The sequence below is a fragment of the Onychostoma macrolepis genome, chromosome 21, assembly GCF_012432095.1.
Source record: "Onychostoma macrolepis isolate SWU-2019 chromosome 21, ASM1243209v1, whole genome shotgun sequence".
NCBI lineage: Eukaryota > Metazoa > Chordata > Actinopteri > Cypriniformes > Cyprinidae > Onychostoma > Onychostoma macrolepis.
Window position 1 is genome coordinate 17,202,138 of NC_081175.1, and position 20,191 is coordinate 17,222,328.

General features: G+C 38.0%; 1 protein-coding gene across 6 annotated transcripts in view; it reads right to left on the reverse strand.

Annotated features, from left to right (window-relative positions):
• The window catches only part of tnksa (tankyrase, TRF1-interacting ankyrin-related ADP-ribose polymerase a), a 105,328-nt gene that overhangs the window by 58,945 nt on the left and 26,192 nt on the right, over window positions 1-20,191 (reverse strand). For all 6 annotated transcript variants that reach the window (XM_058757513.1, XM_058757511.1, XM_058757512.1 and 3 more), the window contains 2 exons: window positions 4,541-4,577; window positions 2,808-2,883 (listed from right to left, as the gene is read on the reverse strand). In XM_058757513.1, coding sequence (XP_058613496.1) covers window positions 2,808-2,883; window positions 4,541-4,577 — 113 coding nt within the window. The remainder of the gene's footprint in view (window positions 1-2,807; window positions 2,884-4,540; window positions 4,578-20,191) is intronic.

The window sequence follows — 20,191 nt, forward strand, 5'->3', positions numbered from 1 at the left end:
AAACACTGGCAAATCATCACAGCAACCTTCAGAGTGCTTATATATACTGCATTGGCAATCTAAAATTATTATTGCTACATTCAGCTGAATTAAGGGAATAATTATGCAATAAAGCACCAATCTTTGTTAAACACTTTTCAGTAATGTCACAGACAGTGCATATGAGATGAGAGTGCATGTCTGCAGACAGACTCTTCTCAAAATGTTTACCAAAGCAGAGAAGGAAAAAAAAACAAAAAAAAAAAAACATTTTGGGCAGCACGCTTGGGAAATCAGTCAATATTTGATAAATATGCATGAGGACTACATGCAGAACTGGCTGAGAGTAATTCCTCTAAATCAAGCCCTTGATCTTACTGAGAGATTAGGACTCTTCTGCAACCATTTCACTGCTCCTATCTTGTCCTCAGTGACAAATATTGATGAAAAAGTCATTGTACACAGTCTTACATGCGCTGCTGACAAAATTCATACAAGTCTTGTTTAAAATAGATATATCCAATCTGAAAACACACTTACTAAGTTCACATGCATCATGCAACAGCAACAAAAAGCCTCCATTTAAAGCTCACATTTAACACAATGAGTCAAGTGTATGCTAGTACTCTTGCTGCAAGTAAACTGTAGTATGTATTCATAAAAACCTGAGGGTTTGCTTTAATCTTTAAACCCAATGCAAGCAATATTTCTCTGAACCTAAAACTCTGATAAGTGAAATGTTGAGCCCTGAATTTCATACACAAGAACGAAAGCACAAACTAGTCTAATTAAATGGCAGTTCCACATAAATTACTTGAGTGATGTACTTGATTAAAGATGAACCAATTAAAATAACAATTCAGAGTGATGCTTCTTAGCTTCAGCTTTAAACCCAACCATGCACATTCACTTTTACTTGTAATTTGATGATGATGACATACATTAAACTTATTTTCAACTGCAAATAAGCTAATGCAAGGGGAAAGGAACAATGCCTTCTCACAATGAAGCATGGTAGACACCATATTTAATTAAATATGCAAATGAAGGCAATATCTCAATAGCTGACTTGAATCAATTCTATTTTGGTTGGAACGATAAGCAGTGTTAGTGTGAAAATGAAACAAAAACTAAATAAAATGCTCTCGTTAACGAAAAAAAAAAAAAAAAAAAAATTACATAAACTAATAGAACTGGGAAAAACTGAATTCAAACTAAAATGCATTTTCATGAGTGCAAAACTGATCACAGAACAAAGTAAATTTTAGGAATTAGTTTTTGATACATGCTATACCAGTGGTTTTCAAACCCTGACTTTAAAAATGGGTCGCCAGGATGATTTAAGGAAAACATATGTCATGAAGTTCAAGACTCAGGAAAGAAGAAACTAAATAACAAACAACAAAACGAAAGTAACCTGCAGCCGCCTCAGGTCAGAATCAAATGTGTATTTGTGTTTGCGCTCTGTTTTTGCAGCGTTGTACATTGTAGCCAATCAGTACGAGACATATCTGTTGATTTCTGTAACACAATGGCCAATCAGAGGAGTTTTAGTGAGTCAGAATCTACGCACCGCTCAGAACGTGAGTGTTCTTGTTCAGTCCAGAGTTCTGGAAGCACGCGACACGAATCCTCTGATTATAATGAACAAAGTGTAGGTGATGTAAATAAGAGATTAATTGTGCTGTGTTTACAAGTTTATTGATTATAGCGGAATTAGAGATCGCGATAAACTGACAGCTTTTTAAGGAAGCGCACTTTGCACGCTTTCTTTGCTGTATATAGCCTATTCTCCATTCAGAATTTGAATAAAAGTTTCGTTTTTCATGCTGCTAAGAGGACCAATGTTGCGTACTTGCAACAAACTTTTGGAAGTGACATCCACATATTCTCTCAAAATCGCAATGACATTGTGATAATCATAACTATGGACTGGACTAAATATGATATGTCAGAATAGATGTGCATGAAGGCAAGCACCCTCACTAATTTCAGAAGCACCGACAGTGATTTGATTTTGGAACAGAGCATCCGTCCAGAACTCTACGGTGGGACTCGAGATCGGTCTGTAGCGCAGATGTCTTTTCCTTCTTTCTAATATATATTATATGTCACGTCTATTTAAAAAGAAAAAAATAGGGTCGCTCTGAAAAAAGTTTGAAAACCACTGTGCTATACCATAAACCCTTTACTTAAAACTAGTGCTGTCAAATGATTAATCGCATCCAAAATAAGTTTTTGTGTACATAATATATGTATGTGTACTGTGTTTATTTATTATGTATATATAAATACACATGCATACAGTATATTTTGAAAATATTTACATGTATTTATATATATATTTAATATAAAAATATAACATTTTACTTAAATATATGTGCATGTGTGTGTATTTATATATACATAATAAATAAACACAGTACACACATATATTATGTAAACAAAAACTTTTATTTTGGATGCGATTAATCGCGATTAATCATATGACAGCACTACTTAAAACATTACATTAGATTACATAAACTAAGCTGAAAATAAACAAACTAGAAAACATTGGGAAAGAAAACAAACTAACAATGAGTGAACAAAAACTAAAACAAATTAAAAATAAAAACCGAAATACAACTATAACAAGAAGCGAAAAATAATAACCCTGGACAGAGGCTGACTGAGACTAGGGTCATTAACTCTGTCGAGAGATTTTTATTAAATATGGTATCTACCTTGATTCCATTTTGGAAGTTTGTCAGGAGGAGAATATTAACAGCTCTATGGAGTTTTCACCAACAGTGGTCAAACGTTTATGGAGCACTGAATGTTCTTACCTTACGACCGTCGCTGGCATGGCAGTTGACGTTTAATGGCGTGAGCAGGGCCATGAGCTTCTCTTCATTTCCGCTCCTGAAGCAAAGCACCATTTTTTTAAAGAACAGAGGGGAACAGTAAAAAAGACCAAGCTAACACAGTGAATTTCACAGAGAAGATGAGGAGTGAAGAGTAAAAGGAGAGATGGGGAATACAAGTCATAACCAAAAGAGGAGGAGCACATAAGATGAGCAGCATCTATTGGTGATTTACTTCAAGGAAAAAAAAAATAGTAACCAACAGTGTACCTTCAATATAAATTTATCACATGTCTAGGAGCGGCACTTGCGGTTACCCTATATAAAGTTTTTGCAGTAATTGGAGTGAGCCATAGCTTGGAGTTCCAGCCTTGTGGCCTGCAGAGGTTTGACTCATCAGCACCTGCCAGCAACTCCTTTACGCCTCGCCAGCAGCCCAAGTGTGACCAAGTATGACAGTGTTGCATGAGGATGTTACATGTTACCACTGAGATACCAGACCTACGGCCAAAACCTTGTGCCATCTGGGACCAAAGATGGGCCTGATGCCACTCTAATCAAAAGGCAACAATGGCAGAGAGACATATTAGCTGCAGAACAATGTAGTGGAACGTGTCAAGTTTTCCATCTTCGGAAACTGTCAAGTCTTGTGTCGACTTTCCTCAGGTCAAGCCTCGCAAAAACAGTAAGGTTTGTGTAGTTGCTCTGGTCTCCTCTTGCCAGTAACTACAGATAACTGGCTTCAGTGAAAAACACAAGATCCTTCATTTAAATGCACACTCTGCCGCCGGCATGGGAAAATAGGACTGGCTGGGAGATTACAACTGGGAAGAGAGGCTGAGAAATGGGAGGGTGTCATCAATCTTCCTGATGCGTTTGCAGATGCATCCTGGTCTTCAGGAGATTACCACTTAGAGGAGCGCAGGCCATAAGTCAAACCCGACTTTCTTGCGAATTGTTTGTCTGTCTATCAGCTTCATCCATCTTCCATTCCGCAAGTCTCTACAAACAATTCTCAATTCATAGAGTTACATGGGGCGGGGGGGATTGGGGGGGCAGATCAACTAAATTCCATAACAATGAAGCCCCCTGTGATCGTACAAGTTCCTAATGATCGTTGGAGAGAATTACAAGGCCTTTGTAGTTCCTTTCTCTCTTGATCATTAAAACAACAAGAGTCCTGATTTGTATCCATGCTGCGGGCTGTGCCTGAAGGCAGGGGTATAAAAAGGGGGGCAAAGCCAATGGAGATGTAGACCAGAGTATGAAAAGGAACATATTTTATCTGTGACGAAGGCAGTGACTGCTGGGATCACAGGCATGTCAGATGTTTCCAGAGGCAGGTTTTTTTCACCAAGGCCCAGGTGTTTGGTGAAGCGGCGTTTCCTTGGACAACAGGTAGCTCCCTATCTCCTTCGCATCCTCTTCCTGTGGTTTCACCTGCAGCACTCGGAAACCAATTAAAACCGAATTCATCACAAGGAATAAAGCATTCTGCTGCTAAATGGAAACTCTCGAGCTTCCTCCAGGCCATAACACGTACATAAAAAAACGCATCTACTGAGTCAGAATTCCCCGGCCTTGATGGCACCTTCTCCGACACATGCCTTAATTCACATCCATGTGCACAGACAAAAGAAAACAGTGACTATGGAAACAGTACAAGAGAACGGAATCATGGGAGTGTGGGAAATGAGACGAGGAAAGGTACTCACCTCGCAGCTTCCAGGAGTTCGTCCTTCTTGTATTCGCCTAAGTGATTACAAAAAATCATGGTGTCAGAGGCAGACAGGATGAAGGACGTACAGCAGCAGCAAGAAGCCAGAGTAACTAAGGAGCAGCGGACCGCCGGCAGCCCCACACAGACACGCTCAAACACACGCGCGCACAGGCATCAGTGCACCAGCGCTGCCTCGCTTTTCTCTCGTTCTCTGCCTGTCTCTCTCTTCTGGTGGTGGCGTCGCCGAGCACCAACCCCTCTCGCCTGATGAAACCGTGACGCTGAGCAGATTGTGGACACGGCATCGGCAGTGTCTTGGATAAAACGGACGAACTGACGCATATCCCTGTTCACTCCACAAATTAAATGGCTCTCTTTCTCAGGGAGACAGACAGCACACACAAACACACACACATACACCCCTCCCCTTGTATACAGTCAGTGAGCCTGATACTTCCCCTCCACTGTCTATTTTATGTTTGTATAGGAGGAGCCGTTGCCGTGATAACACGAGATAAGAGAAAGGGGGGGAAACATGTAATAAACAAATGCTGCCTGCTCCGCTCTCTCTCCCACCCCCCTTACCCACAATACCCAGCCTCTCAGCCAATCAGAGAGACTCAACTAATTCAGCTGTGATTCCTCCCCACCCCCACATGTGCTCTTTCTCTCTCTCTCTACCGAGGCTTGTGGAGACAAGAGAAGTGAGGAATAAGGGGGGAGGATGCAAAAAGACAGGGCCAATGAGGGAGGGAGCGGAAAAAGCAGCAGAAAGGCATGTGAAAATGTTGTGGAGAGGTGGATATCATGACATATGGGCTGCATGTAGGGGGTATTTAAACAACAAAATGGCTAAAACAAAATGCTGCAAGCAGGGCTTGTTTGCCGTTTTGTGGCAGGCGCAAACAAAAGGCTATGAATCACGAGTGGGGAAGGATGGTAATAAAGCAGAAAACAGCGTGTCTGGAAGACTCATTACATCCCCGTGTGCTCGTCAGGCCATCGGCTGTGTGTTTTCACTGAGAGGGCGGCCAATCTCCGAGCCTGACGACCCCCCTGCTGAGAGATCCAAATAGAGCGAGGTGCACAAAACACAAAAACACACATAAGGTCTGCAATTACATTTTTGCCATAAAATTGTATTTTGCATAGTTTTTATAAACAACATGTATTTTTGTCCACATGACAATGGGATTATTTAGCATTTGCATATTATTGCCAAACTGATTTGTTGGCATTTCAACTACGGATCCTGTTCACATTTGTTTTTAAATTTATGCATCATACACTGTCTCTCTGTAAAACAAACAAACAATGTTAATACATAATAATTATATTCCTCATATATTTGTTTGGGTTTTTATTGTATTTTTTTCGCATTTTTGCCTTTATTATGACAGGACAGATCAGAACTGATCGGAAGCGAAGTTCTCCAAAATGACGTTACAATGAACCAGAGGAGACAAATTGTTGAATAAAGTCGTTGTTTTGTTTTCTTTGCGCAGAAAAAAATATTCTCATCACTTCAGTAAATTCAGATTGAACCACTGATGGCAGATGGACTATTCTGACGATGTCTTTCATACTTTTCTGGGCCTCGACAGTGATAATTACTTGGCAGTCAATGGGACAGTCACAAACCTCCCGGTTTTCATCCGAAATATCTTAAATTGTGTTCCGAAGACGAACGAAGCATGGGTTTGGAACGACATTGAGGTAAGTGATTAATGACAAAATTTTCATTTTGGGGTGGAGTAACCCTTTAACTTAGGTTGATAAATGTTGTTTATTGTTAGTTCACAATACCTAATGCATCAACTAACAAAACAAGTTGCGCAAACAACTTAAATCAGAAAGTAGAACATTATCATTTTAATAGCTTGACTTAGACCATGCAATATTGCATTTCCTAATAAAATTATTGATCACTAGTAACGGTTTTATTCATTGAAGAAAGTTACATTTTTAATGCATTTGGTAATTCTTGACTGCATGCACATATATAATGGGCTTTTTCACCCCAGATAAACAGTTCTAAAGACTTTTTGGTGTCTGACTGTTGATTGGCGCAAATCAGGAGAGATAGACTAAACGACCCGAGTTATAGAGCGTGTTTAATGGATATCATAAATTTCACTGTGTGTTATAATCTAAAGCACGCCATGAGAGATGGAAACTGCGACGCTTGTCGACGGCAAAATGAACCAGGAGTGAAATCTTGTCACGTCCTGGTCTGGTATTCTGAGAGTTTTTCTTGCTTAGTCAGTATTAAACCACCGAATGTCCCCGGGACAAATCACCTCCAGAAGTGACATTATTGACAGGAAGGAGAGCTTTAAGGAAAAAAAGAGAGAGAGAGAGAAAGAAAGAAGAAAGCACCACAGATGGCGAGGCAGAAAATATCACGACTTCAGAGACTCTTAACGAGCTGCCTGCCAAGTTTAGCAATCTTTCATAACAGCATCAGAGAGACTATTAGTCTAGTCGTACTGTTGCAGTCAGATGTCAGATGCTCTCTCTGCATGAAAAGGATGCATGTTTACCCAAACGCAAAAAAGAAACATTTCACAATATAAGAATGATCTAGATTTATACATTAACTGAATTACATGCGATTAGAGAAAAACTCACCAGCAGTAAAGTGTCCTGAATTGTTGCTAGGTAGCTGCTAATGTGTTCAGAGTTGTTGCTAGGAATTTACTGGGCAGTTGCTAACTGCTCTAAGTCTATGACCTTTCTAAAATATTCTGACATCTATATATGTGAGGACCTTTTCCAATGATAGCCTACTGTTTTCAAGACTGCTCCCCACTTCTTCATTTAAAGGGACATAATTTAAAATACAGAGCAGGAAAAAATGAATAGAGAAATCTTGCTGTGGTATCAAACACTCACTTTTATAAAGCAACCCTGACTCAGATTCTAAGCCAAATATGAGGGATTTCAATATTAAGGAGGTGCAGAGCTGAGAGAGACAGCAATAATCCATCAGTCTCATAACTCCAGAGGAAGCTGCACTTTGAACACTCATTTTGAGAATGAGGTATACTATTTTTGTCTGGGGCCCCAGAGACCCCAATGATATACAAGTATATAATAATAGGAGTAATTTTTAAGCTAACCTCATATGTTCCTTTCAGGCTCCTTTAATATGATCTAATCGAAACCCAGTAGGCAAATATTATTGAAATGCCTTTGCTTTACCACATAGTAGACATGCTTTTTTTTTTTCGGTAATACTTTTATTCAGCAAAGATATATCAAATTGATCAAAAGCGTCATTAAAGACTTTTTACACTGTTACAAAAAAAAATCTTCAAATAAGTGTTGTCCTTTTGAACTTTCTATAGAAAAAATTCTGATCAAATATTAAAAAGGACAAATGTTTTCAACATTGATAAGGTGAAATGTTTCTTGAGCACAAAATCAGCATATTAGACTGATTTCTGATAAACCATGTGACACTGAAGGCTGGAGTAATGGCTGCTAAAAATTTTATAAATTACATTTTAAAATTATTAGGAAAAAATCTAACAGAAAAAAAATTAAATTGCAATAATATTTCACAATATTATTGTTCTTCTGCATTTACAAACAAATAAATGCCTTGGTGAGGACAAAGTGAGGACTTCAAGTAACTAACTAAATAACAGGAATATATATATATATATATATATATATATCTATCTCTATCACACATCACCAACCCCAAACTTTCAAACGTATTTTGTAAATAACAGCATTTTATAAGGAGGAGGACTGAAATGTTATGAAGTTTAACATTTTATTTATAATTAGTTCTCATGATTACTAAAAGTAATGAAGTATCAAACTAATACTTAATATAAATGTATTAATTAATTAAATTAATAATTTAAATAAATTAATTTGAAAAAAAACCTAATATGAAAAAGTTCTTGAGTAGTACAATGAAAAACAGCATATGGTTCATGTAAAATTCATTGAAGGATTTATCCGTTTTTATCTGTTGTTGTATCTCTACTAGTCTATCCCTTCAGGATGTACACAAATGATCATTTCCTCCCTCTTCAAACACTGCCACTGAAGCAAGGCCTAATCGCCCCTCTGACTGAACCGTGAGTGCATCGGTTGCTTGAATTTCAGTTTATTTTTTGTGTGGGTGGGTGCAAAAGCAACAACTCAAAGTAAACATGCGCAGCCTGAGGACAAATGACCTGCCTTTGATTTCCGGACCGACACACTGATAAAGTGCACTTGGCAAAGTGATAGAGTGCACTTCAGTCTCTTGCTGTGAAGGAAGTTGTGTGTGTGGTGCACGACTGCGAGTGAGGAAAGGTTAGGGGGAACTGGCATGTGTGGTCAGGGCGACTGGACCCCTGCCTAGCTGACTCAAAGAAAGAGGATTTAACAGGACAGGTAGGTGGTGTTGCATCGTAAAGGTGCTCTCCATGTAAGCCTACGGCTCCTTGACAAACACACTTTTGCTGAGATATGATGGGAAACGAAGGACAAATCCTGTTTGCTGCACCACACAATTTTCTTTCTGGAGCCAAAATAAACATTGAGAGATTAGCTTAATTTCCTCTTCCTACACCGTGTTCGTCAGCACACGTGTTTTGTAACACTGAGGAGTCTTAAAACCTTATTTATTTTCTTTTTTCGGAAGAAAATCAGTGTTAAATGATTATCTGAATGTTTCTGTGACACTTTTAGCAGTTATATGCAGGAAAAAAAATAAAAAATGTACATTGTCATTTATAGTGTATGTATGATAAAAAGAAAACAAGTAGAACAGAAATAAGTGTTAGAGAAAAATAAATCTGTAAATGATGACAGTTGGACAAATGATTCGGTGTCTCTCTCATACCTCACTTTATAGGGTTATATTAACTTCTGCATGAAACTTTCTATAAGATTCAGTTCAGATGTGCCATATGCAGTGATCTAAAATGCAACCACTTTTCTGAGAGATTTGCAACTATAAATATGAGCTAAATTCACTTCTGCTGTATTAATCCATGAAATGAATTCCATCCATTTAATTATTCAAAGGCAACACTGTACAAGCCACTGAACTAACACGTTTGTATAAACATACTGTCAGGCAAAGATGTGATATAAAATAATTTCCCTTCAAGGTTTTTTTTTTTTTTTTGCACATGATTCACATATTTTTTCTTCATTCATCTCATTCTAACCAGCTTTTCAGCTGTAAAAACTTGAGAGAGATTTACATGTTTTTACAAAGTGGCGAATTTTACAGCAAGAGCGGCCTTATGGGTAATGTTTGTGTCACTCTGCAAGCCATTAAAGGGCTTAATGCTTCATTTCAACTGAAGGGAAAGAGAGAGAGACTGGAAAAGATGCTCAGGCAGCACAATTAAATAACTAAATCTCATTTACAACAAATATAAACTAAATATATAGTTGAAACATCATCCTGTCCACGAGCGTCTACACTGCGTGCCGTGATAAGCACCCACAGCTTCGCACTAACCAGCAAACTCCTTCATTCCTCCCATTAACTGGCAAACGTGCAGCTCATTCCCAAAGCTGATTGAGGAAATAAACCATATTGAGAGGAGCTGCAATATTCACCTTCTGTTAATATACCTCATGAGTCACAACTCCAGGGCAAGAGAGACCCAAGTGCACTACCACACAGCCGAAAGCAAAAGACTGATGATGCCTCTGACAAGACCTGCAACTCAAATGATTGCTTTGTGGGCTGCAATTTATATAAACACGGTGAAAAAACCCTTTCGGTTTTGGATCAGTGACTCCAAATGGAAAGTTCTTGGGACTAGGCATTAAAAGATCAGAGCCCTGAGACATGGTCACAGTTTACTGACGGCGAAGTAGATCCCTTCTGCCAAACGGAGCGCTGGGAATTGGAACCTAAGCCACGGAAAACAATCCAGCTGAGCCCTTGCCTCTCCTCTGGCTACACCGGAGAATTTATCTGTCAATCAAAACCTTGGCATACCCCGAATGAGCCATTAAAGAGAAAAATGTTTTAGGGTTTCAGCCGTAAGGTATCACTTCCATTCAGTCAGGACATTCATTTCACATCCTCAATACCAGGAAAATATAATTAAACATAACCATAATTTGAAATATTGCTTCTTCGGTAGCCTATGGCTTACTAAAGTAAATAAGCAGCACAGAAGCTAATAAGCTAACCACAGAAAGTGTGTTTCTCAGACATCAAGAGCCCTAAAGGATTCGAGTGGATCATGTACTGCTTGGATAGAATCTTAAATTGTTTTTTCCCCATATTGGGATATCAGTTGTTCCCTGTGTGGTTTGCTAAGCAATAGATGTCAATGTTGGTCGATGCATAGCAACCGAGGCGTATCAAAGTCCATTTAGAGCAAGTCAGTCCACTTGGCGGCCATGCTGGTAGCACACTCATTCTGATATTTTCTATCCGGGCATACAAATACACCTCCTACTTAAATATAGATGAATGAGAAAAGTCATAAAAGTCATGAAGTTCAATAACATTTTTCAATAAATACAGCAATATAATCCATCAACAACAATTACATATAGCTCTTGCATCTCAAATGATGCATAAAAAAAAAAACACACCAAAAATGTATAAATATAAAACAACAATAAAATTAGTGCTGTTAAACGATTAATCGTGATTAATCGCATCCAAATTAAAAGTTTTTGTTTACATAATGTTCACAGACTGAAGTAGTTTAAGTCTTTGGTTCTTTTAATTGTGATGATTTTGGGTCACATTTAACAAAAACCCACCAATTCACTATCTCAACAAATTAGAATACTTCATAAGACCAATAAAAAAAAAAACATTTTTAGTGAATTGTTGGCCTTCTGGAAAGTATGTTCATTTACTGTATATGTACTCAATACTTGGTAGGGGCTCCTTTTGCTTTAATTACTGCCTCAATTCAGCGTGGCATGGAGGTGATCAGTTTGTGGCACTGCTGTGGTGGTATGGAAGCCCAGGTTTCTTTGACAGTGGCCTTCAGCTCATCTGCATTTTTTTGGTCTCTTGTTTCTCATTTTCCTCTTGACAATACCCCATAGATTCTCTATGGGGTTCAGGTCTGGTGAGTTTGCTGGCCAGTCAAGCACACCAACACCATGGTCATTTAACCAACTTTTGGTGCTTTTGGCAGTGTGGGCAGGTGCCAAATCCTGCTGGAAAATGAAATCAGCATCTTTAAAAAGCTGGTCAGCAGAAGGAAGCATGAAGTGCTCCAAAATTTCTTGGTAAATGGGTGCAGTTTAACTTTGATAACTTTGGTTTTCAAAAAACACAATGGACCAACACCAGCAGATGACATTTCACCCCAAATCATCACAGACTGTGGAAACTTAACACTGGACTTCAAGCAACTTGGGCTATGAGCTTCTCCACCCTTCCTCCAGACTCTAGGACCTTGGTTTCCAAATGAAATACAAAACTTGCTCTCATCTGAAAAGAGGACTTTGGACCACTGGGCAACAGTCCAGTTCTTCTTCTCCTTAGCCCAGGTAAGACGCCTATGACGTTGTCTGTGGTTCAGGAGTGGCTTAACAAGAGGAATACGACAACTGTAGCCAAATTCCTTGACACGACTCTTGATGCCTTGACCCCAGCCTCAGTCCATTCCTTGTGAAGTTCACTCAAATTCTTGAATCGATTTTGCTTGACAATCCTCATAAGACTGTGGTTCTCTCGGTTGGTTGTGCATCTTTTTCTTCCACACTTTTTCCTTCCACTCAACTTTCTGTTAACATGCTTGGATACAGCACTCTGTGAACAGCCAGCTTCTTTGGCAATGAATGTTTGTGGCTTACACTCCTCGTGAAGGGTGTCAATGATTGTCTTCTGGACAACTGTCAGATCAGCAGTCTTCCCCATGATTGTGTAGCCTAGTGAACCAAACTGAGAGACCATTTTGAAGGCTCAGGAAACCTTTGCAGGTGTTTTGAGTTGATTAGCTGATTGGCATGTCACCATATTCTAATTTGTTGAGATAGTGAATTGGTGGGTTTTTGTTAAATGTGAGCCAAAATCATCACAATTAAAAGAACCAAAGACTTAAACTACTTCAGTCTGTGTGCATTGAATTTATTTAATACACAAGTTTCACAATTTGAGTTGAATTACTGAAATAAATGAACTTTTCCACGACATTCTAATTTATTGAGATGCACCTGTATGTGTACTGTGTTTATTTATTATGTTTATAAATACACACACATACAGTATATATTTTGAAAATATTTACATATACATTTATATATTTATATTACTATATTTTATATTATATATAAATATATATAATATATAAACATAGCATATTTGTCTTAAATATATACATGCATGTGTTTGTATATACATAATATGAGTGTGTATTGTGTATATTTATTATGTAAACAAAAACTTATTTTGGATGCGATTAATCGTTTGACAACACTAAATAAAATATAAATATTTTCTCATAATACAAATATTTTTTTATATTTTCAGAATAAATTAACACTTATTCAGAAAGGATGCATTCAATTAATAAAAAGTGACAGTAAATATCATTTTAATAAATTCTCTCCTTTAGAACTTTCTATTCATGAAAAATTCTGAAAAAATTAAGCCACGCTATTAAGCACAGTGGTTTTCAACATTAATAATAAAAAAAATATATATATATATATATATATATATATATATATATATATATATATATATATATATATATATATATATATATATATATATATAATAAGGAACGTTCCTTAAGCTCCAAATCAACATTAATCAACATATGATTTCTGAAGGATTATGTGATACTGAATGGCTGCTGAACATTTGGCTTTGCCAACACAGGAACAAATTACATTTTAAAATATCGTAAATTGGTTAAAGTTTTTTTTTTTAACTAGAACATTATTCACAATATTACTGTTTTTAGTACTGTATTTTTGATGCAGCCTTGGTGAGCATAAAATAATTATTTAAAAAACATTTTAAAAAATCTTCCATAAAATCAAATGATTTCAACACAACGTTTACTCAAAATCTATCTACTACAAAGGTTCCACAATAGAAAAAGTGCATTATGCATTATTCATTGACAGTGCCATTGGTAGATTTCAGAATGGACACAAGGGAGAGCTAACGCGGCTGTTAATTAGACAATATCGCTCTATCACTGCTGGTTACCCACCGCAGGAACTGCCATTTCACAGCAAGTCAACAATTAGAGATAGAACACTAGCAAAAATCTCTAGATCCAACGTTGTGACTATGCCATTGCATCACTGCCAAAAACTCAACCCGGCCAATCATAAGAATCTAAAGCTCTCAAGAGAACTCAAACAGCAGAGTAAATCAGGACGTGCTTCGGCCCACACTCTTCTTCAGTTGTTTTATTCTGCATCTGGAGAGTTTGATAACTAAGCTCATTATTTCTGTTTCTCTTCTCCCCATGTCTTCTGTATTTCTGCCTACCGTCTTATTACAGGCAGGCTGGGCAGCCGTTCAGCCATGTGTAAAACCAGGCAATTACATCTCGGTGATAATAGCGACTAAGGGCAACAGATAGCCTGGGAAGATGAATCACTTTCTTCTCCATCATGGGACAGGAAAACATCAGCTAGACCAATTGGCAAAACGTCTGATCTCCTGATGATTTTCATTGTCGGGTTTTCTGAGCCATTATCAGTGTGGGCTGATTTGTCATTTCAGGAAAGACGCTGCCCCCATCTGCCACAAAAGAAAGGGAAATGGATAGGTGACAGCCAACATTGCGCAGTGGAATTTGCATGTTCTCATGGTAACCCTTCTGAGTAATGCTCTGGTGGATAAAGACAAATGAAAACTCGGGAGGGAGGATCTCAGGGCTGCGAGAATTCATCAGGGAGCCGATCGAAAGGCAGCACACCACGGTAATCAATGAGCTGTCAGGGATGGAGGGCAGGCTTGTCACAGAGGAGAACAAAGTGATGGAGCTCTAGCTGGGCCATGAGCATCTAACAGTAAGTGAAAATGGGTGGCCCTTAAAATATATCCAATTGGAAAGTCCATTAGCCAGTTTATTTACAGGCCCTTTTGAATGACACCTTCACATAGAGGTAAAAAACTGCATTGAACTATGGCCAAAACATTACACCTATTAAGAATTCTACTTGACTTTTGTTTGTGGGGGTGGGCCTTTAAAAGGATAGTTCATCAAAAAATGAAAATTCTCACCTATTGCTCATCCTCATGTCATCCCAAAACTGTTCATTAAATTATTCATAAGACTATTGTAGTGAAACATGAGAGAACTGTCCCTTCATTGAAAGTCTACACAACCAAAACTTTCAACTTTCAGAAAGTACAAAAGAAGGTAATCCATATGAAGAGACACAATCGATTGACAAGGTGAACAGATTTAATTTAGGATTCTATTATTTATACATAAGCTCAATAACTATGGTAACATAAGCTTGAACATGTTTGATGCACAAGAACCAATGAGGTTTGTTCTTGTGCATCAGTCAAGTAAGGTTGAGTTTCCATCTTTAACATATTTGATGAGCTCTGTGTGTTCATATATTAAATCTGTCAGAACACTTGGATTAAACTGCTCAATTCTTATGGATCATACGTTGTCTTTATGAACTTTTTGATGCGTGAATGTTTTGGACTTTCAATGGATGGACAAAAACATCTGTTCTGAAGATTAATCAAAGACTTACGGTACATTCACATAGGGGATCGGACGTCAACGGCACTCGTTTACTTTGAATGGAGTAACGTCAAGCATTGCCGAACTGAATTGTGGGTCCATTGCTCGCAGCAGAAGTTGAAAACTTTTCAACTTTTCAAGTGCTTGTGCATGCGTCAGCCAATCAGATCACCTTATGCAAATACCATAGCGCATACACTAGCCAATCCAGTTCATGCAACTCCAGAAAAGTAATGAGATTGGCTGTTGTCACTATGACGGTCGCATCAGCACCAAGCTTCAGACACTCCCTCCGTCAAGCGCCAATGCAGACGCTTCATGTGAATGTGCCGTTATGGGTTCGGAACAACATTAGGGTGAGTAAATGATGACAATTTTTAATTTTGGGTGATCAAACTTTCAGAAAAGAAAGAGGAGAAATCGTATCAGTATCGGACTCAAACCTGCGTTGGTCACATGAGCAGCAAGGCAGCATAACCACTGCACCACAGCTCCAAACAAAATGTTTTCACCAAAATACAGACAAACAATCAGTTCAGTCATTTCTGAGCATCTAAGACCCTGAATAAGACTCTGAATCATCTGAATATTGGATTTTACGCATTTCTGGTTCTGAAACCCAGTTAAATCGCATGATAGCGGGTTGAATATATCAAATAAAGTGTTTCAAGCTTCTTTTTTTCACTATGATTGTGGGACGTGGGAGTTTCCTGATACTCTACACAGTCACAGATGTATCTGCTCCACTTCTGGTGTGTAATATACTTTCGCTGTGGGCATGCAAAGGGATTATGTTCCTGCCGCAATAAGAGGTTTATCCTCCTCATACTGGGTATAAGAAAGGACTTAGTGAAAAACCCACCAAATGAGGAATAAAGCAATAGGAGAGGGCGGAAGGAAGGTGCAGAAAATCATCTTTAATAAAATGGGTCATTAAAAAAAAAAAAAAAAAAAAAACACCACACCAACACTCTGCCTTCGTGTATCAATTGATCTCCCTGAATAAATGCACCAATGATACTTTAAAGATCATTTGCCAGAGACGCACTGAAAGGCGAAAGTGAGCTATAACCTTTTCGGTTTAAACCCCTACACTGCCAATTCCATTCAGATCTGACTTTCTCTTCGTTTGCACGGCCCCCGCTTCTTCTTCTTCTGACGGGTTTTAACTTGTTTACTGCTGACAGCTTTGTGTGCCGGTGTACGAAGGCGATCTGGCCCTGACACCGCAGGCATCCTGAGCTGTGTGCACAGAGGACCCATTTAATGTTTCTGGCTTTAAGGAGCCTCCCTGCATAAGCCCGGCCGGCTATATGCACTACGCTGCTTGCTAATCTGTTCGTTGCTCCTCAGAACTGTCAGGGAAGCCAACAGCACCTGCCCGGAAACAGGCAGCTTTCCCAGAACGGCCAATACGTGTCCGGCACCCTCAAATACGCCGTAACTCCTGCCGCAGACTCTGTGTGTATGTGTGTATGAGGCGAGCGGGAGCCAAAGAGACTGAACCAGCACCTCCCTCTGGGAGCTAATCATAATAACAATGTGAACACTTACCAGGCTATGACTTCCTTAAGAGATGCCATTTGTATGCAGGGCTACAGACGTCTCATTTAAGGCTTTGCATTTAAGGCCTCGATCATTGAATTACACACAAGCAAGGAAGCAAATTATGGTCTGAACATCTGTGTATCATCATTATATCTGTAGCCACTGGTTTGACACCATCCTAACAGATTTTGCTGAAAAAAAAAGCACTAAATGAAGTGCCGTGCACCGAGTCTGACGACAGAAACCAGCAGGATGCAGTTTGTGAACATGTTGCCTAAGTATTTTGTTTTGTCAGCCTGATATTTGTCCAAAAGCTCACGCTGAGACTTACCCACAGGGGGGCAGTGTGAGTCCCACGACGCACGTCTCTGCTACACTAACGCTCTTTAATTCTCTCATTTTACATAGACACGAATGGGCAAAAACACACGGCATTCCCACTGGCTCTTTCTGTAAACACCACAAGAACCTGATTTCAGATCACTGGGTAATTAGCTGCTAGAACTTGGAAAGGCTTTCAAATGAAGTTTGTGCAACATCACAGTCAGCCAGTAAACTCTGTTTTCCTTATGCAAGATAAGAAATACTGCAGTATGCGAGTTGTGGTATTGTGAACTGGCAAGTCTGGGATCTTTAGGTTACCGATATCCTCGTGGATCTATAACTGACCTTGGCTAATCTGGACATCAAATGAGATCTGCGCTACACAAGCATGTACTGTCAGGATCAATAAGACTTTGCACGTATATAAACCTAAACTGGGCTAATCTAGCAGGAATCTGCAAGAAGAGGAAGATAAAAGACAGCAGTGCAAGAAATCCAGGTACAGAAGCAAATCTGAAATGTGGAAAATAGGAGTGGAAATCGTTAGGCACCTCAAGACATGTCAATTTTTCCAGCAACAGCAGAGAGGTGGTTCTGCATAAAATCTGTACTAAAATACTATATGTCTGCACTGACTTACCAATAAACAGGTCTTTCTTCAACTTTGGGAATTTGTGTGTCTCAGAGTGGATTGTTATTATTTTATATAAAGTTTACAATAAAATTGTCTTTTTACAAAATTTTACAATGCCTTCATTGTTCATATTTATTACTTTTCAGTTCTTTTCAAATCATAAATTTAAATTCTATGTATGTATAGATTGATATCATACCATGTCCCAGACCCAGAATTTAAAAAAAAAAAAAAAAAAAAAGAATATAAATAAATAAATAAATATTGCATTTATATATAAAAATATACATTTACATTTTTATGTATAATTTCCAATCAAGCTGTAATTCTCAAATTATGACAATTGCAAAAAAATGTATTTAACTGCATTTAGTTAATTGTATTTAAATTACCCTTGAAAAGACATTTTATTCCAAAAAAATATTTAAAATGTAATTATTGCTACCATTCTCACTACAATTATAGAATAATAATAAATATTAAATACAATTAAAATTCAGGCGATGATCATGATATTTTATCTATATAAAGTTTTTACTGTTTTCTATTTCTAAAATGTAATTTATTCAGGTGATGGCAAACTGAAGTGTCATATGATCCTTCAGAAAACAATTTAATATGAGCAGGTTTTAATATGATCCTGAACTAGTGAACAATAATAATAAAAAAATAAAAATTATCAATGGTGAAAACTGCATATAATATTTATGTGGAAACCAAGACATTTTTTCTGATGAAGAGAAAGCTCCAAAGAACGGAGTTAAAAAAATTGTTATAATTAATAATAAAAATGAATTCTAAAAGTAAAAAATAAAATTGATTTCAATAATAATAGATAAATTACTCAAACTACTCAGAGTGTGTTCAAAAAGAGAGTTAATAGTCTAAAGGTCACAGGTCTACAAGTCTCCAAAGTTAAATAAACACCCAGAAATGAGTAAGTATAACAACCTAGCATCAGAGGTGGCTGTGTAAATAATCCAATTTTTAAATTATTCAAAAATTCTTATGAATTTGCAGATTTGATAAAAAAAATCATCTGAGAGTCACAATGCTTCACAGATCAGTTCTGTGGATCAATTCTTCTCCCACATCTTGCAAAAAAGATGTTGTTGCAATGCTCTTGCAGACTTCTGCTGGAATACAAAGGTAGACCATGAACAAATCTTTGCCTGCTTGATGATAAAATCTTAATAGGAATAGTAAAATGGCAAATCTGAGACTTATTACACACCAGTTTGGCCCAGTAAGACAGAGGGGCTGATTACACTGATTTAACAGCCCAGTGTCCAGTGAAGAGGATTGATCAGCTTTATACGCCCACAAGCAAGCTCTGACCATTAAGCTAAGTAATTAATTGAAGTTAATGTTGCCTCAGATATCCCTCTTTGTAAAATGGCTCTGTGAACTCCCATTATCGAAGCTCCTCTGGGTGCTTTATCAGCAAAAATTAATGAGTTTTCCTCTTTTTTCCCTAAAGAGAGCCACAGGAAATGTGTTTTTTATCAAAGAAAATCTAACAGCTGTAAAACACTAGAGAAAAAACACACACACACAAAAAAAAAATGGTATAAATGGAACAGGGAGAGTATATTCAGACATGATCAGAGTAGGTGAGAATCGACAGAACATCATGCTAAATACTACATCGGTAGTAATGTAATGCATTCTCACATTACATTAATGAATGTGTCAGACGCTTTTATCTTCAGAGTATACTTTTAGTAAATGTGCTTCCAGGGAATCGAACCTTGCTTTACCCGTTGAGCTATAAAATTCCAATTTTCCTTTCAGCTAAGATCCTCACTAGGGGTTGAATAAAATTCAGATCAATGATAGTTTAAATATTCAGGTCTTTGCACAAAGCATCCAAGTATAATGAAAGTGAGAGGCTGTAAGCAGTATGCTGTTGAGCTGCATACAAAACAAGGTATTTGCATTGTGTTAAGAGCATTGATGGGGGAAAAAGGTGTAGAAGAAAAATAATACATTTGGATTTCAGTCCATGTAAAGAGCTTTGTTGCTGGGCTTCTGGGTGCTCTGTCTGTACACTGCAGACAGGAGTGGATAATTCAGGAGAGCATTAATTATTCAGAGATAAACAGAGACTCCTTGATCTGAAGCTCCACAGGTGGGCTTGAAAAAAGATCTCACGCTGGTCCTTGAGCTCCTGGGTAAAAATGGCCCCAGATCAATGAGATATGTCTCAGTCTGGGACACACACCAAATTCCCAAGTTACAAAAGGTTCGGTTGAAGGAACTCCCTCAAATACGGGTCAAGTCACCAGTGCTTAGGGTTCCAGAACCATTTCAAATGATTCAGAAAGGTTCCTGCTTGCTTTCGGAAATCAATGATATTTATGACTTTCAGTTACAACAGTCTGTGAGGGTGAATTCATTTTCCGATACAGATGAAACATACCAAAATACTCAGAGCCAATGAGCCACAACTGAATCTACACTA